At 43.6% G+C, this 26,379-nt stretch overlaps 2 protein-coding genes across 2 annotated transcripts in view; one reads left to right on the top strand and one right to left on the bottom strand.

Annotated features, from left to right (window-relative positions):
* PIK3AP1 (phosphoinositide-3-kinase adaptor protein 1) overlaps window positions 1–9,447 on the bottom strand; it is a 40,703-nt gene extending 31,256 nt beyond the window's left edge. The window contains exons 1-2 of the mRNA XM_027719301.2: window positions 9,374–9,447; window positions 3,249–3,665 (exon numbers count right to left, since the gene is read on the bottom strand). Of these exons, the coding sequence (XP_027575102.1) occupies window positions 3,249–3,665; window positions 9,374–9,386 (430 nt within the window). The 5' untranslated portion in view covers window positions 9,387–9,447. The remainder of the gene's footprint in view (window positions 1–3,248; window positions 3,666–9,373) is intronic.
* Window positions 9,448–14,072: 4,625 nt separating this feature from the next.
* Window positions 14,073–25,987, top strand: NOLC1 (nucleolar and coiled-body phosphoprotein 1). Its single transcript, XM_027719347.2, has 14 exons — window positions 14,073–14,186; window positions 14,283–14,338; window positions 14,454–14,566; window positions 16,148–16,263; window positions 17,031–17,175; window positions 17,711–17,814; window positions 18,467–18,617; window positions 19,483–19,626; window positions 20,045–20,134; window positions 21,399–21,545; window positions 21,766–22,332; window positions 23,045–23,157; window positions 23,549–23,629; window positions 23,911–25,987. The coding sequence occupies exons 1-14, from the start codon at window positions 14,073–14,075 to the stop codon at window positions 24,067–24,069; spliced, it is 2,100 nt and encodes a 699-aa protein (XP_027575148.1). The 3' UTR covers window positions 24,070–25,987.
* The last annotated feature ends 392 nt before the right edge of the window (window positions 25,988–26,379 follow it).

Below are 26,379 nucleotides of genomic sequence, written 5' to 3'. Positions count from 1 at the left end.
AAAACTTGTAGATGTGGTGTTTACAGACATGGTTTAGTAGTGGACTTAGCAGTGTTGGGTTAATGGTTGGACTCAATCTCAGAGATCTTTTCCAACCTTAATAATTCTATGATTTCCATGTTCTTAGCACAGCTATTGCATAACCTGAAAAACTTCCCCAGGGATAACAGGAGTGCCTGCAAATGCAAACCTTCATGCCCTCTGTATTTTGCCAGAATTGAGAAACTGTAGAACTGAAAATACCCCATCAACAAAACAGCAAGAGTCAGTGTCAGCACAGTTTTCAACAAAGCTAGATGAGTGCTTCCTCATTTCTGAATTCATATCAAACTAATAAAAATTAAAATAGGTTTCAGCATGTGATGTCTGGGGGTGTCATGTTCCCATGATGCCCTAAACTGCAACCAACAGCTGTACTAGAGGCAACAGCACAGCCTGAGCAGGGCCAGTGTGCAGCCTCAGCAGAATTTGCCCTCACTGTATCCTGTCTCACATGCCCCACTAGCTCAGGATTCAGCAATTAGGAAGCTGAAGTTCAGCCATTTTAGCATCAGGCTTAGTTTTTCAGCGTGTGCTGACACTGCTGTTAGAAGTACTGGTGAACGCACGCGAAGAGAAGTATTTCCCAGAGAAAGACACCCAGACCCAAATAATGTCAAACTTTCTCTGCTAAGCACTGTAAGAACTGAGGGCTGCCTTTCTCAGGAAAAGTTCACGGTCTGCTGTGATTTAATTAAGACCTTCTAAGAGCCCCTGACTTCCTCTAAAATCCTAACAATGAAGTGCTGGGAGCAGAGCACAGGTTGTGTTTCTCTTTGGGAGAGGTCTGCTGTCACAAACACTTGTACCTTAAGTCACTCATGCTGGGGCTGGCCGTAATCAAACTGAAAGGCAGATTTTTTTTTTTATTACCAAACAAGAAGAAAGTTTTCACAGTTTCACCCAAAAAGGGAACTATGTACACCTGGGGCTGACTTCTCCTCAGAGGAAACATCAAAACATTTGCATTTGAGGCCATTCACAAAACGTGGTCTGTAGAATCATATAATGGAAGAGGTCACAGAGTCATTTTTTTCCCCACACAGAAGTAGGATCTGATACATTCATCCAAATACTTTGGCCATGAAAGTAGTCCATCTTAATTAGGTTCTTCCTTCACAAGAGTCAGCATGAGATCAGATGGTTTGCCTTTGCAACTGCTCTTTTGTGCATGGTGCAGGCAGGTGACAGCTCTCATCAGGTAGGACTCTCATAACAGTCACAGAAGTCCAGAAATTCTGAATCTTTGTGTACCAAACTATCTGGAACATGCTACAGTACATTCCACAGCAAATGAGTTTGGTTTTATCTTATTTTTTTCTCTCAGTCAAATATTTTCTAGATTCGCTGAAGTCAGTTTGAGATCAATGTATGCTTATTAAAGTGAGAAAACAGAAAATAAGCTGATTTTTTTTTTTTGTTATGTAGAAACAACAACAAAAATCCAAAGCACAATCTCCCCTTCAAAACACCATTTAAGTAAAGCTAAAGCACAGTTCTTTTCAGCACGTGCTAACTTGCAGCACAGATAGCACCTCTGGAGAAGGACTCTACGTCCAACTGTGAAAAGTCAGCCTGCAGAGCCTTTCCCTAAAGAAGTTTTGACACAGATGTCTGACGGGCAGCCCACTAAATTGCTGCTCAAAATGCAGCAAGCCTGAAGAGACTGGTGAGAGCTGGCTCTGGGAAAAGATTTCAGGATCAACATCCCTTTGTATTCTCACACACTCTTCAACTACATGAGAATTTACTCCTAGTCTGTCTTAAAATAACTCTGACAATCCTCAGACATATCAAGTAAAGCCACTAACACTCACATCCAGTGAGATGTTTAAACCTCCCCAACTTTGAATAGCATATTGAAAAATCAATAAAACATTGGTGCCATGCTCCAAGTTTGGAGAAAAACAGTAACTAAACTTTTGCTTTTGCTAGAAAGTGACAGAAAAGTTAATTTAATCTCTGTTCAGTTTTATTTTTCAGAGTATAAAAGTTCAGCCATTGTTTTTTGTTTTCTTCCAGACTTAAAACAAAGGAGCCAGACTACTTTAGTTCTAGGCTATACCTTGGGAATCCAAGATGGTTTAGAGGTGTGTGAAAGAGAAATGCAAACTTCAGTTTATGCAGATTTTTAAAATTTACTAAGAAATATCTGTTGTGATCTGGTTACCTGAGAATGACATCTACAGCATAATCCCTAAATTATCTTCTTTCAGGGGGACCATTTCAGCCAAGATCGTGACTTGTACAATTTATTTTTACAGTGATAAATTTTTTATCGTGGATATTGCACTTGTTATCCCAGCATAAAGCATCTTTATGCACAAAACACTAGACACACTAGAAGACTGCACTGCCTCATTTCTGCCAGAAACAAATCTTAGTTCAAGATGCAACTGCAAGATTCCAATCTTGCTAAGGCTGGCAAAGAATACTATAAACCTACATATGGTAATGTCATAAAAACACCTTGACCAGAATGACTCCCCAGAGCTCTCCATCTTCATTTCAAGAGAAACAGAAAGAAATACTACACACTTATAGAGTTTTAGAAAGTTCTGAATCAATTAAAACTCAGTACATTGGGCTTCTATAATCTCCAGCTGTTAATACTTCTGTGCTAGTTACAAGGTGATCACACTCAGACTGGTTGTACTGTTTTTAAGGCCATCAGTGCAATTCTCAAATTAATCTCTGCCTTTCCATCACAGGTAACAAGCTAATCTGTTACCATGTGGTTACATCTCTGATTTTAGGCCCACTGCTATAGAATACATATTAGACAACCTTATTTTGGTTCTGGTATGACAGAAAAGTAAGTCTTAAAGAAAAGATAATTCTTTTCCTTAAATTAAATACAGAGAAGACATTTTTCCAGTAATTTGGGTCAATAAATTTCAGGGCACAATATTTACAGGCAGAACACTAAAGGTAAAGTATTAATTTCTTTATTTGCTTTCAAAACTAGGCACCTATGACAACCTCAACTTCAGAAGTTCTCTGTGAGTCACTGGTAAACTTCTCTGAATTAGGCACCAATTGACCAGGCATAGAAAAACCTGCATGTAAAAATTCCTAGTTTACAAGAGTTGCACAATGTGCTTTAGTTTTCTATTTCAGTAAAGAACATTAACAGTGTTAAAATAAAAACAATGTATCCCCTCCTCCAACTCCTGACCAGAAGCACAACTTCATGGCTACCATCTTACCTTCTGAAATAGCCTTCTTGACAGCTGCAAGGTAAGCATCAGGCTCGTCATCATTTGTGAGTTCCTGCCACTGAGACCAGTCCTTAAAAAAGGTCAAATAGTCGTCACAGTCCGTAACACCACAGAACAGCTTGACTACTTTGCACGGGGGCCATAAAGCTTCCTGAAGGCTCTGCAGGACGTGAGGAAGATAAAAACTGTGCACGAGCTCTGCAGAAAGCAAAAGGATGATGCTCCGACTTCTGCTGAACAGGTCCAGCTCCTGGGGGGAAATGGCAGACTCGCCTTCCAGTTGGTAGGTCAGAATCCGATGCTTTCGAATGTGCCGAGTAAAGAGGAAGAGGTTCTGGAGGTACTGACACCATTCAGCAGCGTCACTTGCATACACAATCAGCACATCATATTCTCCAGGGGTTCCTGTACAGAGGCAAGATCATCACAGAAAAAAGATTAAATTCAAAGCATGCACTGACCCACAGCTTTGCAACAAAATCCCCACAGTTCTGTCTCTGTAATTCCTGTCAAAAGCTACAAAGCACTTCAAAAGAACAGTAGTTCTATCCAAAGTGAGGTGTTCACAGAAACAGAGGAATTCTAAGGGTGGATGAACTCCTACTTGCATCTACTCCACCAAAATTTAAGTAGTTTTCTCATTCTCAAAAGACTCTCCTACAAAGAAGAGTGTTTCCTATGTAGTTTCAAGTGAAGCAAACTACATGTCGAGATTTACAGATTTAAAGCATGTTGATGGAAAATAAAAAACCACAAAAACCAGACCTCCAAAACAACCTAGCTTGAAAAGGAGAGTTCACCTTTGTGTACAAAGTTAAATCATTTAGGCAAGGAGAGGCTCTGTGCAACACAACTGCAACCATCCTCATTACATGATCAGTTACATGATTAAGTGGAGCATACACTAAACAACACACCTAAAATAAGAAAGTCCTTTATTTAAATGAGGTCCCACCATGCATACAGGAAGTCGCTATGGCTTCCATGGTGTTAGACATTTGCTCTCATTGCAGCAGAAAGCAAACTGCCTGCAAAGTATGCATGCAACTTAGGGTACACCAGCCCCAGTGCCCACAGAGCAGCAATTCTGTCATTCAGCCTTCAGGCATTTTGCAAGCCTGCATTAGAGTCCTTCCCCCAGAGCTGTCACACAATGGTTTCCCAACAATTTTGGCAAGATAAACCCTCTCTTCAGAGGGAAAGAATAAATACAATAGTGGGGCCATAACACAGCCCAAAATATCATCACCAAAGTTAAGTTCTTCCATAATTCTCTAGAGATAGCTTCTACCTACAGACTCATACATTTCTGTGCTCTGGAACGAAAGCATTTTTAAAACTGCTACCAGCTTGCTAAGAAGAGCAGATGCAGGCTGAACCAGCAGGACATGATGCAGTGCTCTCCCACCAATCCCAGGAAAACCTTTAAGTCTAAATTTAATTTTCCCATTTACCTGGGAAGAAGTTTACCCAAATTTGAGGTTGCAGCTCTAGTCCCATGGTAGATTTCAGAGCTGAGCATTTCAAACCTTATTAGCAAATTGTCTTCTTCTAATTCCAGTTTGACTCTTTAAAAGTGTCATTTCCAACCCATATCGATCCAGAAGCAAGCAAAGGCAGATTTTTCTAATTAAAGTCAAAGGCAATGCCTAAAATTTGGCATGCCAAAAAGAGGACCTGCAGAGAGTGAATTTACCAGAACTGAAGATGACAGTTTTGCAGTGAGCATATAAAAATCCAACCAAAATTGCACAGCCTCCAAAGACTTTATTCTACCACCTTCTCCAGAACTTTTATTAAGAAATTAAGGCTGAAATTATGTCTAGGCTGAGGGACTCCAGCCCTAAACTATACAATTAGCAGCTTTAAACTGTAGTTCAACAAAAGTGATACAGTTGAGAAGTAAAGCATGGAGATGTGCTCTGTGCTCAACAAATAGTGTTATGGTTACCTGCATAAATGGGAAGACTCTAACAGTGAAAGGATGATGTCCTAGCTATGGAGAACATGGACAGTGCAGTTCTTCAGTATTCACTAGGACAACTGCAGATTTCTGAGCAAACACAGCTCCTGACCCCAGATGGAGGCTTGTAGGAGACAGCATTCCCAAAGGAGGGAATCCAGCAAACTCATAAAGCAGCCAAAAGAACTCAAAACATTGGGACCTTTAAATTAAGAGTGCAGAACTGCTATGAAAAAAAAGATGGCTTTCACACCAGTGAGTGCACCACTATCGACAAAATATCACAGTGGTGGCTGAACACCACCTGACAAAGATGACAGAATCACATGAGCAAAAACAAGAAAATCAAGCAGAATTCAAGTGTTATTCTAGAAAGGGAGATGTTCCACTGACTTCTGCTTGCACAGTCATGTGCTGATTTACGTGCAGTACAGTGGGAAAGGACAGCACAACTGCCTGCTGAGAATGGAGCCCATGCATTGCATCATGTTCAGCCAAGCCCAACCTCAACAGATGGGGAGGCCACACAGTGACTCTCTGAGGTGTGCCCAAGGTTCCTAAAGTCCTGCCCCAGCACTCTCTGGGAGAAGTCCCACCTCTAGTCTCTGGGAAAATCAGTAGTGGCCTCCCAGGCATTTTAATGTTCTGTAAAATGGAACACCTAATCCTATCATTCGTCTTTAAAAAGTGCACAGCTTCCACAACTAAACCTGTTAGCCAACAGGCCCTTCTCCAGCCCTTCAATGAAAGGAAGCAGCTGTGCTTGGAGACAGGGTGGAGGAGCCAGTGATTTAAAAAATGCATTGCACTGCAGTGGCACTAAGTATCTGAGAAAGCCTCCATTCTCTGATATGTACACAAAAGATGCAAACTTGACAGACTCGCTGCAAGTTCCCTGCCAGAGCAGCGCAGCCTTTGCATCCAGCAGCAAGGAACTTCACCCAGTGTTTAGGAAAGGTACTGATTCCCTAACTAATGCTGCTCTATGGGTGCACCATTCCCCTTAACAGAGCTGTGCCAGCTCTCCTCAGGCCCTCTTACCTCAATTCCTACAGCCTTCTACACTTACATGACAAACTGAGGAACAATGCTCCTAAAAGGAGAACTGAGAAATAAAATTACTGACTCCACCTTTACAGCCAAAGAAACACTCTATGTTCATAAGTAAAAATACTGGAAGTGGGTCTTGCAGAGCTAAATAAGCTTTAGTCAGCATTGGAACTGCTTCAAATAAAACAAAAACCTAGAAATAACCTCAATTGCAACATTCTCTTTTAAAAGAAAGATGACACAGGAGTCACTTTCCCGGATCCCGCTATTATTTGTCTAACCAAATTGCTCCCTTTGCAGAACCAACTACTGTCCAGTCCTCATGGAAAAGTGTAATGAAGAATACAAAACATTTTTTTCCACAATTCTTCACACATCAGTTACAGAAAAATTCACAGAGCACAGTTCTAAGCACAATGTATACTCTGCCTACTGTACACAGATAGGGAAATACCTAGGTGAAAACCAACCATTTTATTTCCTTAAACCTTGACCTTAGATGCTTTGACAATGCTTTTGATAGGATGGTTTTGGAAAAACAGACAGAAGTTTTCAATTAAAGTCAGAAATATATGAAAAATATATAAAATAGCATGATGATGAAAGACTTGTGCCAGCTGACTATCTCAATAATCTTTCACACTCTCAAGAGTAATCTAGTTTAAATTTTAACAATGCCTTATTTCTGCACTCCTAAATTTAGGGTATTAAAATTACTTTTGCCTCCGTTTACAAAGTACCAGCACTATTAATAATATTGCAGGGCATATTTATTTATTTCATAGAAAATCATGAAGGTGCAGTTCTGTTGCAGTTTGCAATGATAAACCATAACCTCTGTACTCCTTTCCAGCTGTAACTGCCTCTTCAGTGCTTAGTTGCACACTCTATTATACAGCAATAATAACAGAGTGATGAGATTACAAGCCAGTATTATACAAATGCCTAAGAACACTAACTGAGGGGTAAGGCCCACAGACTAAATAATAGACAAAGAACACAATACAAAGCTTTCCCCTAGCTTACAAACTGCATGCAGAACGGAAGAGGATGAAACAATTCAGTAAAAATCACTGGAGCCCATGGCAAGAATAGAAGTATCCTATAGTGATAGACTGTGTCATGCCCTCATAGTCCCTCTCTGAGAAGCAAACAATGTCTGAGAGTAGTAAGGTGACAGTCTTCCAGTTAAGAGCACACATGGGATAATGGTTTATGGCCACATCATAAGGTTCTGATTGCCATTGAAACAGATAAAGAATACTGCGGGAAGTTGGCGTATCAGCTCTGGGTAAGACTACATCTTACAATATCAACTGTTATTATCTACTATTTCATTCCACAAGCCAAAGGCTTTGACCTTTTTCAATTTACAGATCATAAAGTTTTCAATTGTACTTATAGGTCCCATAAAGAAAATTCAGGGCCTGTAATAATACACAGCTTTTCTGTGTCATCTTTCACATACCTCTCATAAGTAGATCATGATTTCTCATTGTCCATAGATCAGGTAAAAAACTGAGACACAAATCCTTTACTCCAGCTCAGATGATCACATACAGTGGTGAGTAAATCTATTTTCATCTGCTAGAAAAAAGCCACCTCTGATTCTGACTACATAAGAAAAGCATTATGTAGCCTGCTCCACTTTGGTTTGAGATTCCCGTGTGTGGAAGATACACAAATATTGCAGTCCAAAATAAAAATCCCTCTTCATGAAAGGCAGTTGCCTATGGTATAAATAAAACCCAACTCAAGGTGTCTTAATAATAAAATTCTTTAAAAGAGAGAGCACTTCCAAGAGGTGATAGAAACTACTGGTGGGCCATTAAGAGAAGTCCTCAGCACCTTTCATATTTTAGCGTCTGAAGTGTGGGTATTTAAGTGATGTATGAGGAAATAAATGTCTTCTTTGCATAGATGGAATGCAAAGTAATAGTGATCACTTGCAATAATTATTAACAGCCTAGTGAGACTTCTTACCTTGACTGGAATAGAAAACCTTCACTTTATTTAAAGTGCTGCAAACAAGCAAGAGGAAATAGCAGAATCAAAGCAGATAAAATTTCTGCAAACCAAACTTCAGCGATAGGAACACGAGATTTGCATTATGATATGTTAATCTACAGTTGTTCTATTTTTAAGAGTCTCTGTGAAATCACCTTCCATTTATAAGGAGAAAAGTAGTTTTGCCCACAAGTCTCCTGAGGCCTCCGTTTAGTTTATTTTTACATCACAAGGAGATACGCGCCAGTGAAACGCAAACGTTACTTCACACCCTGAGAATGGCACGTTTTTCCTTTTTTAGATAAAACATATACTTCCCTGCAAGAAGAGGAACTTGCACACTGGGCATTAGCAAGACTTACACAATACAGGCCAAACCCCTTGTCCCCTTGAGTTTACAACTCTGTTCTAGGTAGCTTTGCCTGCACATATGTTAGCTAAAACATTTTAAATTATGGCAACCTAGCTCAGTTTGTGATCCTGAGACATTATCGCAAGGGGCACCAAGTCATACCCCCAAAAGGAAGCGCAGTGCAGGGGGATAAAGCCGTATTTAGGAAGAACTGACTTATCTAGAAAACATCACAGAGAAATACATGAGCAGTAAAGACGGACCGGGACAGATTCCTCTACGGAACACCCTCCCTTAGAGCTCGCCGATCTGCCACCCCGAAGTGCGTTTAAGACGCAGGACAGCTCTGCCAGCACCTGCCCTGAACTCAAGCCAAATGAAGCAAGGCAAGGTAGAGAGAAAACAGCGAACAAAGGAGCCAGCGTTGCTCCGAAGAGCCCCGGGGTTGCCCTGACCTCGGGGAGCGGACCCTCCTTCCCCTCTCCCCAGCAGCGGGGCGCCCGGGGCGCGCAGAGCCGCGCAGCAGCTCCGCCCCGCCGGCGGGAGCGGGCAGGGCTCCGCTACACCCCAAGTACCGGCACCGAGCGGGGACAGCCGCTCCCGGACCGCACCGCACCGCACGGCCGCGGGGAGCCCTGGCCCGCCGGGGCACAGCGCGGGCAGCGCGGGCAGCGCGGCAGGACCGGGCGGACGAGCCCCGCCGCTCCGCCCGGCTACCGGGGCGACAGCCGCGGCACCTACCGGGGGCTGCCATGGTCCGGGGCTGGCGGGGAAAGAGCCGCTTCCCGTCCCTCACATCGCCGGCGGAGCCGAGCGGACTTCCACCCCGGTGCCGCGTCCTCGCCCCCCGCTCGCAGGGGGCTCGGCCCGGCCCCGCGCCCCTCCCGGCCCCGCCTCCCGCCCGCCCGCGCGCCGGGGGCGCCCCCTGCGGAGCCGGGCACGGGCCGCTCCCGCCCCGCCGCGCGTCGCCTTCCCGGGACTCGGAGGGACTCTTCCCAAAGCAGGGAAAGACACTGCCTTTCCCAGCTGGCTCCAGGCACATTCTCCATAGGTGGCCGAGGAAACAGCGCTACCACGAGGAAAAGTTATGTGTTACGGTGACACAGAAACTCCGTATCCTTAGTCACGAGAAACAAGGAGAAAGAGAACAAGCGAAACCTGCTTTATGCATACCGCTAACTTAGGTTTTGACTTCTGTCTCTAATGGGCAAGGAAAACTCCTAGGGGAAAAGCAAGTTGTTCCACGTAGAATGAAGCAGCTTGATGTTATGGGTTTTCATGTAGAAGATGCTGCCTTTCAAATTAGATTTACTGAATTCTGTATGACTACGCTCATGTTTGAGTACATAGAAAATAAGCAGTGGAAGGACACTTAGAGTTCAGAAAGCAAGATTCAATTTATTAATTTTGTTGCTGGAGGCAAAGCACAAATTCTGCCTGTTCCTTTGCAAACTTAGAAAAAACACTTGCACTGATTTGGATTCCGAAACATTTCTTTGCCAAGCACCACTGATGCACTTAGCACAGCAAAAGCAGACTCCCTATAATCTGTTTTCCCAGTCAAGGCAGTCATTCTTAAGCAGTCAGGTTGACGTTCTGAATGCAGCTTAGTGTCACCAACACCAATGTCAGAACTGAGCTGGCTACGAGCAGAAAGGAACCAACTCTTCTACTAATCAACTCTTAGAAGTTGGTCAAACTCTCTTGTTACCTCCAAATCATTCTTTACTCAAAACCCATTTTAAGCTTACGAACTGTGTGCCGCAGCCTGTCTTCCAAAATCAGTGTTTGCTCTCACAATAAGGAAATACCAGGACAGAAAGCACTTTCTGAGCACAGCCTTACGAGAAACTTCAGGTATACAAAGAAGAAACCATAACTTTCCCATCTGAATCATCCTAAAAACATACACGACAATAAAGAACACATGGACACTGGAGAAATGTGCCAATGCAGAACCTACTTGGGATTTATCTGAAGGGCAAAAGTTAACTAATTGAAAACTAGAGTCTCTAGCCAAATTAATTTACTATTATGGAATAGTAAACATATATTAAAAACTATTGAAACAGATTGTATAACCACATGTATGACTTTATAATTGTTCCACATTATTTGACTTGTAAAGCTGTTTATCTTCTAATTTCCAATATAAAAAGTTAAAAAGAAAATCATCTCTCTGATGTTAGATGAGGATTTCAACATGATCTTATGAAATGAGCTTTTAAATTCTTTCTCTCTTTAAAGTCTTGCAGTATCACACGAAGGGCTGGTAGAGTTACCTTCCTGCTTTGTGGGGACCCATAGGGCTTATCCATATGTATCAGTGTCACTTAGGATGCTATGCATTTCATTTAACCAATGCAAGCCCACAGGAAACCTCTTTAAATTTCCCAAGTCTCTAAAGTCAAATTAATGTGTCTCCACAAATGAGGCGGTGAAGTAACTGCCAGCATGTTGTTTCAGCAACCTCCACCTAAAAACTCAGATGATAAATCAAGGCAAAACCCCTTCACACCCTAGAACATTAAGCTGGCCTAAGGGACAGTTACACAGCTCCAAATGGACTAGAGGAAAAAAGGAGGAAACAGAGGGAGCTTTTCATCCTCCCTTGCCTGAAATTGACTGTGCAACTCTTTCCTCACTTCAAATCACTGCAGCATGTAACCACAGCTGCATTTGCAGCATTATTCTCAAGAGTCTGTCTTATCCCTGTCCAAAGAAAAGGACTAGACTGCTTTTTCTAAAGACATTGCTTTTTTGCTAGGTACTTATGAGGGGTTACAACGAAAGGATTCAGTAAGTGTTTGAATACTCACGCTATCTCTCTTCGCTTTTTTTTGGCCACAAAAAAAATAGGAAGAGCAGAGACTTCTCACGAAAATGTTCTCTTCCAAGATGAACAGGTCGCCCTGCAGCCTTAACAAAAGAGATATGGCAGCCAAGGGGAAGACTGAAAAGACCTATGAGGAACAGGTGAGTGGAGCAAAGGAATTCACAAGCAATAGCATCAGGATTTGCTTGCTTTTTAGATCCCAGAATCTTCCACTACTGCCTTGGGGAATTCAAGAACAAAATAGCTTTCCCTTCCAGGTCATCTGAACAGCTGCAGGCACAACACAGGGGAACACACCTAGAAAGACACACACTGCTGAAGAGAAGCTGCTACACAGCACAGGGAACAGACCTTTACTGGCAAAGGCCAGGCAGGAAAGGGAGATCCTAACCAGATGAGAAGCAAAGGGAGTCTGAAGCAAACAGTCAGTAACTTCCCTGGTTCCTCACACCAGTTACTTCAAAGAGCAGGACTTAAAATAAGGACAGTTTACCAGCAATGGCTGCATGTCTTCCTTTCTGATGCAGACAAAAGCACAAGTTTGCTGAGCTTTGCAGATGAAGCTTGCAGCTGTACCTTACTGTGATGGAAACTACAAAAACTAAGAGAAATATTAGTTCCTGGAAACGGTTTCCTTTCTGCAACACAGCCTCGTGTTATTCCATACAGAACAGGGGCAGGTCAGGTCAGGGACATCTGAAAACAAGTACACACATTTAACCAACTCTCAGCTGAATGTCCTTTTTCCACACCACAGGTTATAGCACCTGTACAAAATTACAGGATCTTACAGTATAAAATACCACTACAAGAGCTGACTTTTACTTCCCCATGAGTGCAAACGTGGCACTTTCCAGAGACACCAGCAACAGGAATGCTTTGCTGAGCACAGAGCCCCACCCAAGTGTGTGTGTTCACCAGGCACTAGGAGAGGGACAGAACACCCACATAGCAGGAACAGCAATCTTTGGAGATCGTGAAGTGCAGAATGCTAGGTAAGGGAAATGTAAAAGCATAATGCTACCTACTTACTACTGCTCTTTTTTTACCCTAGCAGCCCTAAATCGAAACTTTCAGCACAGGACTCTCTTCTTCCTTTGCTCCCAGCAAGTTTTATAGCACATTCTATCGAAGAGAATCAAGAAAAAATTCATCACAAAGACAAGGAGAACAGAGAGCTACAACCATCAGAGCAAACCTTCAGTTTTACAGAAAAAAAAACTTCCCTGGAGAAATGACTAACTTAAAGCCACAGCCACCTTTTGCCCATACGCCCAGAAGCTCCATTTAAGCTCAGGCCTGGGTCTTCAGTGTTTGCTCGAGGTATACCTGTTTCATGCCCTGTTTCTAACCTTGCCTCTTTGAAGCTCTTCAAGCCTTTACTGTAAGCAGCCTTATTTCACATTCCCTTTCTGTCTCTTTCTTATAGGTTGTCGCTTTAGGACCATAGTGTTACTTTTACCGTAGTCCTTCTTCCAGCACCATTTCCCCTTGTTCCTGTATGGATTCATTATGGTGTCCCGACCTGGTTTGTTACTGTAAACTGGCAAACAAGAAACCCCTAAGACTCAATTTGTGAGCATTAGGAAGCAGGCATCCTTTATCATCAGCATGGGACACATAGGGAGGATAGCTCCTCTAATCTTGTGTGTGTCCTGTTTTTCGCTCAGCACAGCTAATATTTACTTAAAATTTTACACATTCATCAAATGTCTTACTTATTCACTACTTCTCTCATGAAGTTCAAACATATGTTAATTAGCTCTAAGTTGTTCGGAAGGCCTTGTTTGGTCGCTAGGGGTCTCTGGTGGTCGTTTGGAACTTGAACTTCACTTGGACTTGTCCGTTGAGCAGCGCATTAACAGCCGGTTATAGAGCGTCTTTGTTCAGCATCTCTTATCAAAAACTGGATACTCATGTTGCCACTACTTTAAATAAAACATTCATAAACTTGCTTTTTTCGCAGTTACCCTCACAGAAACTTACACTGCAAACACCTGGGTAAAATTACTGAACAATGGAGAATTATAGCTCTTGGAATTATAGCTCGCTTTTCCTGAGACTACCGATTAACCTCGTTATCAGCAGCCAGCTCTGTCTTCCGTGTTCCAGCCACGTGGGGCTGCGCCGCGTCGGTGAGGGCTCTGCCAGTACCGGCTGCTCACAGCCAGCTTGTTCTCCTGCCTGGAACAGCCTTATTCCTGCTCCCCAGGACTCTCCGAGCTCCTTACTCCTGCTCCCTAGCATTCTCCTTTCAGTGACGGCGTTTAAAGTGGATTACAAGTAGGCTGATCGGGCTTAGGTGGACTTAAGTCTTCCAGTGCCGTGTGGGCGCTGCCGGGTTCCCAGGCCCTTCTCTTCCAAGGCCCTGCTTTTGCACCCTGGGCAGCCGTCCCGCACTGCGTGGAAGCGAGCGGCCCGAAGAAGGTCTTTTTCACTCTCCCTGCCCCGATGCCGCCGTGCCGCCGCCGCGCCCCGAGGCGGTGCTGCCCGGACAACATGGCGGCGGGGCGGGGCCGGGACCGCGCCGTCACGGTGCGCGCGCACGCACGCAGGCGCGCGGGCAGGCGGGGGCGCGCGCGCAGACGGCACGTGTCCCGGTGCATGATGGCGGAGCGGCGCGCGGTGCCGAGCGACCTGTTCCCGCTCGTGCTCGCCTTCCTGCGCGAGAGCGGCTGCCAGGGCGCCGCGCGCGCCTTCGCCAGAGAGGCGGCGGCGGTGAGCGGGGAACGGGAACGGGAGCGGGAACGGGAACGGGAGAGGGGCGGGATGGGGTCGGGGGCGCGATCACTGACGCGGCCTGTCTCGGTTTAGAAGGAGCAGGACCCGAACGCGGCCTCCCTCCTGGACATCTTCACCTACTGGCTGCGGTAAGTGCCTCCCCCCCGCACCGCGGGGCCGCGCTCGCCCCCCGGGCCGGGGCTGCGCGGGTGCCCCCCAGGGCTCCCTCCGCCGCAGGGCCCCGCTCAGCCTCTCTGCCCGCAGGTCTCCGGCGGCCAAGAAGGCAAAGCTGGTCCCGAACGGCGGCCAGGCGAAGAGGAAGCCGTCCTCCAGCAGCTCCAGCGAGGAGGACGAGAAGCCCCCGGCCAAGAAGCCAGGTGGGGTTTGTGAGCGGCCCTGGAGTAGGCTGGGGTTTTGTTTGATGTTTTCTCCTCACCTGCATGTAGAGTCCAGCGTCAGCAGCTCTTTTGAGGTCCTACAGCAGCTATCAGGGCTTGTGTTGACTGATCTCGGTTTTGGCAGGTCTTTTGCCCATGACATGTAAGATATGTTCATCCTAACTAAGAGTAATCTTTTTTATCATCTTATAATTTAGACACATCAGAGTTTGTGTCCCCTAGAAGGTGTTAGCCATTCATTTTCTCTCCTTAGGCTGAGCCTAGGGAAGGCATTGGGCTGTATTGAGTTTGAAGGTGCTGTTAAGTGGCACCTTCATTACCTCATCTAGACTGGAGTTGTACTTTCCAAACACTCACTAGGATATCTCAGCAGGATTATACCTACTTGCTTTGGCACCTTCAGATTATGTGTTGCTTTAAATACTGGGTGAAATTGGAATTTGAGAGTATGCAGAGTGTGCAGGTACTGGGAGGAAGCTACCTTATGGTGTTTTTTTCATGTTATTTTTTAGGAACTCTCTTACTAAGATCTTCAAAGAATGATTTTTCATCTTAATTTTGTAGGAAAATCAATTTAGGTTTTATAAATGCTTGTACAGTTGTTAAAATACTCATAATTTGACAAAACTCCTACATGGCTACAATTTATCTAGGTTTATCAGTGTCCTCTGTATTGGTGGACACCATGACCTGTTAGTTGCAGAGCAGTTGCACAGGGTATGCTTGAATTCCAGAGAAATGCCGGGCATCCTTATTCACCTACTGCTTGTGGGAGGTTACTATCCTTTTTTAACTCTCCAGCTTGTGTACTAATTCTATCAAAAAATACATCTCTCCATTGCATTCTGGTATGTGGTGAGCTGCATTTTTCCTTTTTACCTGGAATTGTTCTCATATCTTCCCTTAATTACACTGTATGTAAGATGTGTGTATCTAGCAGGAAATTTGCAAAGGATAAGGACTAAATAGGGAGAGGTAGAGACAGAAAGAAAACTGGTCTTCAACTCAAACCATCCTAAAGCTGAATTTGAACTTAGATCTGATTTTTATTTGATAAGGACACTTGCAAATATAGTGTGATCCAAAATTATTCCTTTTACTCCACATTATTAAAAAGCAATCAGTAACCAGGAAGTAGATTTGGCTAAAACACATTCAAGCGTCTGGGACTTCAGCCACAGAGAGTGGCTCTCTTTTACAAGCACAAGTCTGTGCTTGTTCAGCAGGTTTCTTTAAACTGAAACTGGTGTGCAGACCCAGTTAATGTTATCTCAGTTTGGGGGGATCTTTCTTTGTGGGCTCTCCTTTTTGGTGATAGAAGTCTGCACTTAAATGTGTATGTGAGAAAGATAAAATCTAGAATTGGTCCTATCCTCTTGCTTACTCATTTTGGAGTAGTTTGCGACATGCTGCTCAAGAAATAAAGTCAGCGTTGTGAACTTCAGTCGTGGTTTAATGACCTTCGTGTATCTTTTACCCTGATACCCACTAGTGCAGGATATAGGTACATGCAAATTGTGAATTAACTTGTCATCAGTGTGCGCTGTCCCATATTTGCAGCTAAAGCAGCAGCTGTTCCCAAAGCAAAAGCAGTTCCTCCGGCCAAGAAGGCAGAGAGCAGCAGTGAGGACTCCAGTGATGATTCAGACTCGGAGGAGGAGGAGAAGCCAACAAAGGTTTGCTTTTCTTTCCAGCCTCTTTGATGCATATTTGACAGCGATAAATAATAGCAAATTTGACCAACAGAATTCTCTCTGAAATTAGGCTCACTTCTCCTGAACAGTGAAGTGCCAAGGCTGCAGCAGGGTGCAATGCAAGACATTTCTGTAATGGACATTGTGCCATTTGGACTGGTCTCAGGAAAAATTAATTTCTTGTCCAGAACTCACTTTGTTTCATATCCAAGTCTGCTCCTGGCTTTTATCCTAAGACTGTTAGGGCTTACTTTTTTGCAAAGAAAGATTTATTTGCACTTGCTACAATAAATTTGATCTTTTTCTAAATATGTGTGTTTATATAGAGAGAGAATCTTCTCTTTCCTTTTTCTTGCTGCAGTCGTGGTCTTGAAAAGTTGGGAGGAGGAAGAATGATATTAGTATACGTCAAAGGACACTGACCAGACTTGCCCAGTTCAGTATTTTCAGTCTTCAAACTAGTGTGATCTGTCGAAGGAAGAAGGTGCCAGCCTCAGATCTGCCTCATTTTGAGGAGGCAGAACTCAAGACTGAGGTGCAAAGGAAGCTTCCCATGGGTTTCTGGGAAGTTTTCCAGAGCAGAATTATTATACAGAGATTTTCAGACTTTTGCCATTAGGCAGAGTGGTGTTTTCAAATCAAAATGGTAATATCTTTGAAAGATAGGTGTTTATACATGTCCCGCTTATTAGCCTCATTTTCTTTTCGTGACTATGAAGGTTAATCAGGTTTTTTTTCCTGTTGTTTAGAAAGGTGCAAAATCTGTGGTGAAACCAGCTGGAACCAAAATCCAGCCTCAGAAGAAAGCAGAGAGTTCCAGCTCTGACTCAAGCAGCTCAGATGAAGAAGCACCAAAGAAGAAACAGCCACCAAAACCAGCAACACCTAAATCGGGTACCTCTTATTGCGTATCATGTGTCAAAGTGATAAAGCAAAACTAGAAAAGCCAAGGGAGGAGTGCTGGGGACTGTATCCGCATGCAAAGGCATATTTATTAACATAACAGTCTGAAAATCTGCTGTCACTGCCATTTGCACTCCAGTCCACTCTGCTTCTGACATAGAAGAGAGGTAGAACTGATTGCAAATAAAACATCTGGTCCTGAATGCTTCATTGTTTGAATAGGTGACCGTAGTCAGCAACCTTAACTGCTGAAGTTTTGCTTTTTCCAGTGTCTTCCCCTGAAAAAGCAGGGAAGATCTTTACTTAGCCTTTAGTCCTGGAATGTCCCATCAGCTAGAACAGACAGTTTTCAGAAAACTTTCTCTAAGCTTGCAGAAGGATAAACCAACAGTTTTGCAGTACTACCTTAATCTGCTCTGTTGGCTTCCTGTGGTTCTTTTCTCTCTATGATACTTTCTGCTCAATGTAGTTATCCTTCATCTGCCATGGCATGTTTTGTAATGTTCCTTTGTACTTCTCTCAAAAGGAAGTAAAGCTGCCCAGGCAGCTACCAAGGTTGTCAATGGAAAAGCAGCAAGCAGTAGCAGCAGTAGTGAAGATTCTGATGAGGAAAAGGCTGCACCAAAAAAGGTAAATTAGACCATGAAAAACTTCATGAACACTGTAGAAGTCTAGTAAGACTGAATGTATCATCTTGCAAGCACAGACTATAGATGCTGTGCTCAGCATACCTCTTATATCTCCTTCTCCTTTATGCAGTCGGATTATGTGTTCTGTACATACCTCTACTGCTCCATGCACTGCATTCTTTCCTACTAGCTCCTTACTGCTTTTTTTGTTCCATCCTTTAACAGGAAAACATCTCATTGTGTTTTAACCATATCATATTCTCCATTATATATTCACTTTGGTATGACTTTTTTGTGCTTAGCTGACTGTAACTTTGAGTTTTCCACTAAGGAGTATTTAAAAATGTTTTCTTCAACACAAAAATAATCATGTGGGAGTTGCTACCATTTCAGTCAGTTCTGAGCCCCTTTGTCAAGAGTAGCTCCCGATTAGGGGTTCATGCAGCAGAAAACAGTAGAAGAGTGGCCAGAGAGATAATAATGCCCATGTGTTTCCTAAAATTTGTATTTGAGAATATTTATTAATCTCTCTCCTTTCGTGTTCAGAATTTGCTCTCTTAAGTGAAGTGTGGAGTTAAACAAAATCTACATCCAGCTGTCCCCACAAGATGTCTGCAACTTCCTTTTTTTTAATGTTTATTTCTTATGATAAGGTTGTTCCCAAGAAATCAACTCTGCCGAAACCTGCAGCTGCTAAAGCATGTCCAGGGAAAAACAAACGTGCCAAGGAAAGTTCCAGTAGTGAGGACTCATCTGACAGCTCAGATGATGAAAAGCCACCTGCAAAACAAAAGCCAAAGTCTGGTACGTACTAAATGCCATTGCTGCTGTGTGGGAGGATACTTTCTGCTAGTCCTGCTGTCCTGGGAGAAGTGCATATGGGGCACAGGCAAGCCCTGCTGCACACAGGGTTCCAGGTGCTGGTGGTGGTAACATGAAACAGAGATGCAGCAGCTCTTTTTATATGTGATGTTTGGGCTGGGCTTACAGTTCAGCTTCTCCCTCACCAAGGGATGGTGAGTGAGACACACTGTGGTGCCCTGCTTGGTTTGCCTGTCAGATAGTCTTTAACTATGTTCTTTGCATGTTTCCTGTCTGCCAAGATGTGGGAAGTAAATATCAAGTGGTTTGATTATTCTGTATCTGCAGCAATTTAAGCTTTTTTAGGGTTTGTTTTTTGTGAAGTATCCAGGGCTGTTCAGTTGTAGTCCAGCTGATGGGCTAAATGGGCTCTGGTCAGTGTGCTTTTAGGGTTCCAGTAGAGAGCTGGTCTGAGGGGAGGGTCAAATCATCAAAGGTCAGTCTGATACTCTAACCAGAGGATTTGAGAAGGCAGTAAATGAAAACTATGAACAGATGACATATCTCTTTTCTTTTCTGGAAAAGTTTGTCAGCAATCTCCTGTTCTTCTAAAAGTGCAGAGAAAACTTGCACAGAGATGGTTGGGTCAGCTGAACCCCAAGAGGAGAGTTAAACCCACAGTAGAAACAGGGAGGTAGCAGTGGGATGGGTATAACCTTTCAAATTATAAACTGGTATGTTTGGTTGTAGTTACAGAAGGGGAATAAATGGAACCGAATAGAAGTGCTTTATTCTAACTAACAGCAAACATCTCACGTGCTGCTCACATTATCATACAGGTATCTGAACACTATGTTTCTCTTCATAGGTCAGTACAGTGCTGTACCACCTCCTCAGGGAACGCAGACAAAAAAAGGCCTTGCCAAGGCTCCTGCAAAAAAGGCTGAGAGCAGTGACTCTTCAGACAGTAGTGATGAGGCAGAGCAGGTGCCCCCAAAGGGAGCAGCAGCAGGTATGTTGTGAGGGGGGGAGGCTGCAGAGGATGTGCTACATGGAGCCAACAGTGTTTTGGCAATGTCCTGGTTTCCTTGAAAAGGGCATTTGCCTTTGGTCTGTGTTGCTATTTGCTTTTCTGGAAGCTTCTGATTAATTCGAAGGCCTCCCAAACAACACTGTACAACTTGTGGATCTGAACTGTATGTAGGTTAGATTACTTTACATGTGGTGGTTTGAAAAGTCATCAGGATCTGGTTTAGTGGGAATAAGCCAAGTTCTTGCTTGGCTTCCAATTGCTGGCTGATACACTGAGAAGATACTTGGAGAATATCTGATACACTGAGAATGGAGCTTTTTAACATCTGGAAGGGTTTAGATATTGGGACAAAGGTTTGGTGTGGATGTGGCTGTTAATTTTCGACTTGCTTTTGCAGGCAAAGCCGTAGTAGCTAAAACAATCCCTGGCCCCCAAAACAAAGCTGTGACTAGCAAGAAGGCTAAATCCAGTTCTGACAGTGACTCAGGTAATTCAAGAAATAAAGTTTTGATTCTTTTGTGTTAATGTTTTTATTGGCCAGGTTGCTGTAAAGTGATGTATCTGCTGAGATCTTTAGTGTATGGGCTAGCAAGATGTGAAAGTGAAAAGCAGCAGCCTGCTATGCAGAGTGCAGTCTGACCATGAGACAACGAGACCATTGGCAAGCACAGAAAGGTCTTCATATTGCTGGATAGAAAGGGTGGGGAATCACGTATCAGGTTTCTCGAGGAAGGTTAATGGTTAAACGTTTTGAGGATCTGTGTCTTAAGGTTTTTGGTTTCTGTTATCCCATTGTGTTTGGGAGAAGTTTCTGAGATAAAAATGTAACCACCATACGAAGTTCGAAATAGACTCAGAAGATGCCTTCTCCTCATGCGACCCTAGAAATGGGGACAGTGTGCTTTGTAGCTCCTGTTCATCAGCTCAGAGGTTTGCAGGGCTGTATTTCCCATGTAAATTCCCTATGTGCTACATTTCTCCTCCACGTTCAAGGTGCTCCTGTTGTGTATCTCAGTACCTCTGGTGCCACAGCAGGGACTGTGGGTGGCAGATGCCTGTCTGTTGTGAACAGTTAGCAGTAGATTGTGTGACAGTGCAGTGAATGTCAGGCGTTGTGTTCTCTGGTTTTGTTGCCTAATTTCTATCAAAATAGTCAAGTTTTTGGTTGCTGTTAATAAAGTTTTCAGAAATACTGGAAAAGATCAGGTTTAGTATTCCAGATTCCTGTAACACACAATACAAAGCTGTATTTGTACTCCAGAGTCTCCAGTCCATCCTCAGACTGCTGCTAAACTCATCTCATACAGGAAGTAGTTAAAATGAGATACTGTGCTGTCACTGCCTCACTTTGAATGCTTTGTAAACTTTATCTCCTAGTTTCTTGTATGTTTTTTGATCCTTACTACATATCTTCTTTTCCCAGTGTTTCTTCTTCCTGAGTTTAGTCTTGGTGATACTGGTACTTTCTCCAGTCCCTTATTCTGTACCTCTTCTCCTACATTAATCTCCAAATGTCTTCTTCCTTGTGCACGTATTTGTGAAGAACTTAAACTGTTTGTTTTCACTTCCTCCCAACAAAGCCAAAACCATTCCAGTGTTTATCAAATGCTGCTGGTTGCTAGTTGCCTAGTGGCTCAGCCTTGAGCCACAAGCCATTTTGCTTTTCACTTCCCTGTGAGTTATATACATGTTATTACTAAAGTAGCTTGCACATGAATCCTGCTAACTTAAAAAACATTTTTTTTTGTTAGATTCCAGCTCTGAAGATGACAAAAAGAAGGCAGGGAGTAAACTCCCAGCTAAACCACCTGTGATAAAGAATACTTCCAAACCAGCAAAAGTAGTTGTCAAGCCTGGACAAGCAAAGAAAGACTCCAGTTCTTCCTCAGACAGCTCAGGTATTGGGGTAGGAGAAAAGGAGAATTTCTACATGCATGTTGATCTAGCTCAGACCTCTGTGTTTCTAGGCAGGGTAGGAGGTTGTGGTTGGACAGGAATACCCATTACAGTGTTGTTTCAAACACTTTGCAATGTGTATAAACATTAAATCTGTATGTTAGCTTTGTGTTGAAGGAATGGGACTTAGCCTGATTGTTTTTTCTTTTCTTTCCATTCTAGATTCTGATAGTTCTGACAAGAAGGCAGCTCCTGTGAAGCCCACAACTAAAGCAGCAACCCCTGCAGCAAAGAAGTCACAAGCTGCCACAAAGAAAGCACAAAGCAGCTCTGATTCAGATAGCAGCTCCAGCAGTTCTGAGGATGAGAAGGAAAAGAAGAAAGCCCCTCCAGCTAAATTAGCTGGCAAAGTGGCTAAGCCAGTGTCCAAACCTTCTACTCCAGCTTCCAAAGCAGACACATCTGACTCTGATAGCTCAAGCAGTGAAGAAGAAAAGAAGCCAGCAGTGAAACCAGCCACTAAATCTACAGGGGCAGCAAAAGCAACTGTGGGGAAGAAGGCAGCTGCCTCTAGTAGTAGCAGCAGCTCATCAGATAGTTCCAGTGAAGAGAATGGGAAGCCCAAAAAGGTGGCAAAAGGGGTACAGAATGGTTCTAAGGCCACTGCCTCCACAGAGAAAGCAAAAGCATCCTCAACAGCAGCAAACAACATGAAGTCTAAGCCAGCTGGTGGCAGTAGTAGTAGCAGTGAAAGCAGCTCTGAAGAAGAAACCGGAAAAGTTAATGGAGGTATTATTACCTACAGTCTGGGAAGTGGGTCTGTCAGTGTTACTGAGCCAAACATGAATGGAAGACTTTCTTAAACAATATTCAGTCCAATCTCTGTTACTGGATTATGCCATTTGGTGCAGTACTGAGAGGGAAGGGCTAGTTTTGCATTTGATGGAATCCTTTTTGTCTGTATTGCATAGCTGCTGGCAGTAGAATTTGTGGTAATGCTGAAGCACATTTCTGTATAGCTGTTGCCAGTTGCCATCTGTGCATGCACAAGATTTAGTGACAGCAAAGTGGACTGCTGGAGGACCTTGTCCATGTGGAGTGGGACACCACAGTTGATGCCGCAATGCGCAATCTCAATCTTTAACCCTCCAGGAGGAAAACTAGTGATGCCCTAATGAGGTGTGCAAGTGCATATGGTATGACTCCAAAACCTGGCAAACTTTGACCAACAGAATTCTCTCAAGTATGCAAAATCATTAAAATACAGGTACCCTATTCCATCAAATTATTTTTATCCCTTAGGATAGGATGGGAAGATCCTTGCTGACCCAAAATGGCTTTTAGTGTCTGGTACAGCAGTCTGTTTTCTGGATGAAGTAATGCAGAGACCAATTCTCACACCTATGTCAACACTGGGTTAGCTTTCTGGGGGAGGGATGCCATTACCTTTCCCAACACTGCAGTTACTCCCTTTAAAGTTTTGCTGCTGTACATCTAACAGGTTCAATCGGGAAGAAACAGAAGAGGGAAGATGTTCAGGAGCCAGAGACACCACACAGTAAAAAAGCAAAGGTCAAAGCCAAAACACCACACACAGTTCCCAAGGTGAAACGGGTAAGTGAGGGCGGACTGTGGCAACTGGCTGAAGAGGCATCTGTCTCCTAAACAACTAGGATTGTTTGGGGATTTTGTGGGAGGTTGGGCCCACAGAATTATTTGTATTTTTATTCCTTCTTCAAGCACTTAAATCTTGTCTGGAGAACCCTAGGGGGAGTGCACATATGTGCATAGTATTATTTTGGCAAAAGCTGCTTGGATATGCTTGCACAGGAGCATCCCTGAGCTGCCTGATCTGAAGAAGGGAAAGAACCATGAATCTGAGAAACACTTAAAGATTGAGGTGATGTGAACAGGGCCGCCTATTTGCAGGGCAAGGAAGGAGGTTGTCAGTAAGAGAATGTTGTGTGTTTGCATGTGCTTACTGTCTCATTTTCTTTCTCAACAGCCAGCCTCTCCATTCCGCCGTGTAAGGGAAGAAGAGATTGAGGTGGATGCCCGTGTTGCTGATAACTCATTTGAAGCAAAGGTAGGGCTAGGTAGTGTCCAGGGTGGTAACACTCAGTCTCTGAAAGCACATGTCGGCAGAGCAGCCTTGGTGTGGGGAGTGTTTCTGGTGAGAACTTTTTCCACCAGGAGGAGCTGTTAAGAAGCATGTGAGCAGTGACAGGAGGTGCATGGGAGAGCGGTATCAGCTCCAGTGTTAATGTACTAGTGTTCGCTGGGTAGGGTAAATTGCAAAGCATTGCCTTTACTCTCTTGGGTACCGACTTGAATTTCTTTTTTCTTCTCCCCCCTCATCCCTCACAGAAAGGAGCAGCTGGTGACTGGGGTGAGAAGGCTAACAATATCCTGAAATACACTAAGGGCAAATCTTTCCGCCATGAGAAGACAAAGAAAAAACGAGGCAGCTACCGCGGGGGCACTATATCAACCCAAGTCAATTCCGTCAAGTTTGAAAGTGACTGAGAATGTTTCCTTTGGAATTCATAAACCATCTGCTCACCAGAACATCTTGGATGGGCATGTGAACATTATGGATATCAAGCCTGCCTGGAACGCTACCTCCCCTAGTAGCATGGTACAGGCAGCTCCAGTGTAGGGATGTGGGAGAATGGCTGGATGTTTCCCCCTTTTATTTCTAATTTTGGTTTAGTCTCCTAATTTGGAACCATCCTTGAGCTGGTGTGACTAGCACCACCAGGGTGACCTCCAAGGCTTATATTTTCTACAGTCTTATTTTAAAAGGCTGGCAATGATTTTTGGTTTTGGTTTCCTGCCCAACTAATAGAAGAAAGAGAAATCATTCTCCTGTATTTTAACCTCCCATTTCTTTTTCAGCCAGTTTAAATCTGATACCTGTGAAAAGGCAAGTATTGTAACTTGCCTTTGATTAGTTACTGTAAGAACAACTGATTCGAGCCCTCTGGCTGTAATCCCCAACCCCACCTGACATTTCAAATTCACACTTGCAGTGTGACAGAGTTCCTCTTTTCTGTGTTCTTTTATGGTTTTACCTTGTAATAAATACCTACCTTCCTCTTCCTTGCACTCCTGTTGAGGCTACTAACCAGAGTACTTGGAGAAGCAGCATCTAAATACATCTTAGTGGTTGAATAACAGTATTGCTTGCAGTTGCAAGGTGGGGGGCAGAAAGACCAAGGTCTATAATACAGCTGTGGCAATCCTGTCAACACTTCCATTAGGAGTGTAGCTGGGGAGTGGAGTTGTGAAGAAACTTGACTGCATGGATGTTTCACTTGGTGGGATCAGGTAGGGAGGCAGAGGAGATAAAACCCTCTTTCCAGCTCTGCTTTTTGCTGTGTTTTTGTTTCAGAGACTCTGACTGCAGTGGCATTACTCCTTGTTCTGTCTGAACATATATAATGTGCCAGCTTATGCTTATTGCCAGCAGTGTGAGCTGCAGCGTGGTAGGAGTCAAGATGAATGTATCATTAATGCCTTAAATTCCTTTTCTGGGTTGGATCACTTGCTCTTTGAGCTGTTTTCCATCTGTTAAATCCCTCTTGAGAAGTAAAATGCCAGCTTCCCTTAGCACTAAGGCAAATAAAGCCTAGTGTGGTAAGGTTTGAAGTGTTAGCTACAAGTACATGTTCAGTATGGGGAGCCAAAAGTTCGGAAACTTGCAGCCAAAACTGAGACTAGTTGAGGCTTACTGCTGGTGAGGGGCAGGCTTGCTTTCCATCCAGTTGTGTCACTGCCTCCTTACTTATGGTGCAGCTTATATTTGGTTCCCCCAAATACTTTGCCTCCTGTTAGGGGGTTCAGGTTAACTAGTTTGTGGAGCAGTTGGCTGAGCCCACAGCCAGTGTGAGTTTAACAATGGTACTACATGTTTGGGAAACGGAGTAGTGGGCTGTGGTGAAGCTGCCAGCCGCTGAGAGTGCGAGGCCTGATTTCCATGTTTCCATTTCCTCCCTAAAGGCTGCCAATGAGAGCAGCCTTGTTACAGGAAGCTACATTAGTGTGCAAAGCAGTGTCGCCTAATGGAGGGTTGGATGAGACTTGATGAGCCACCCCCATGTACGTGAGCAGCAGCTTTTTCCAAATGAGCCTTTTTCATGTCTTCCCCTCTGGCTTGCACAATCACTGTGGTGCCTGGATTCAAGGCTACAGTGCAGAGGGGCCCAGGAGACCGTGGTTATTTAAAGAAAATAAAGGTTATAGGCCAAAGAAGGTGGGAAGAGTATTTTCTACATAAAGACTTAAACGTCATCTTGTGTGTCATTTGCCCTCTTTTTTTCTGTTTATCCGGAACTTATATTTGGAACTCTTTTAAATACTTTTATGCTTTGGAGTTCTTAAAAAAGTTTAAAGTGTGAATTTGATGTGTCAAAAAATAAAGATTGCTGCCTTTGTAGTCTGAGTGGATCTGGTAGTTAAAGATAGAGAATGGCGGGTGGGAAAAGGGAGGGTACCAGTGCTGGGGGTAACAGCACTGTCTACATCCACTTGTCTTATTTACATGATTGTGGTCATGTGACAGACCTTCAGAAGTGAAAGGGGGCCTCTGCAGCTGTCTGTTGAGTGCAAGGAATTTGGATAAAATTCTAGAAGAGTATTTGTGTATACCAAGATAAAGTGAGGATGTTCAAGTCCCTTTCCACTAGAGTATTGAGTTAGTTCTCAAATATTGCTGCCAAATTAGCAGTATGCCAGCTGGCCTTATAAGAAGCACCAGCATATGGAATAAGAAAGAATAGGCATAACTGAAAAATCCTGTGTATACCAGGTTAAAATAAGTAATTTCTGTAACCT

Source organism: Pipra filicauda, unplaced genomic scaffold, assembly GCF_003945595.2.
Source record: "Pipra filicauda isolate LSUMZ 115617 unplaced genomic scaffold, ASM394559v2 scaffold96_size2947999_pilon, whole genome shotgun sequence".
NCBI lineage: Eukaryota > Metazoa > Chordata > Aves > Passeriformes > Pipridae > Pipra > Pipra filicauda.
Note: the sequence above shows the minus strand (reverse complement) of the source record. Positions and strands in the feature narration are given on the sequence as shown.

Bases quoted from the DNA above. Each gene is read 5' to 3' on its own strand.
- NOLC1 (XM_027719347.2), top strand. From the start codon at position 14,073: ATGATGGCGGAGCGGCGCGCGGTGCCGAGCGACCTGTTCCCGCTCGTG. The intron at 14,187-14,282 runs GTGAGCGGGGAA...GTCTCGGTTTAG, and splicing joins TCGCCAGAGAGGCGGCGGCG to AAGGAGCAGGACCCGAACGC. The intron at 14,567-16,147 runs GTGGGGTTTGTG...CCATATTTGCAG, and splicing joins GCCCCCGGCCAAGAAGCCAG to CTAAAGCAGCAGCTGTTCCC.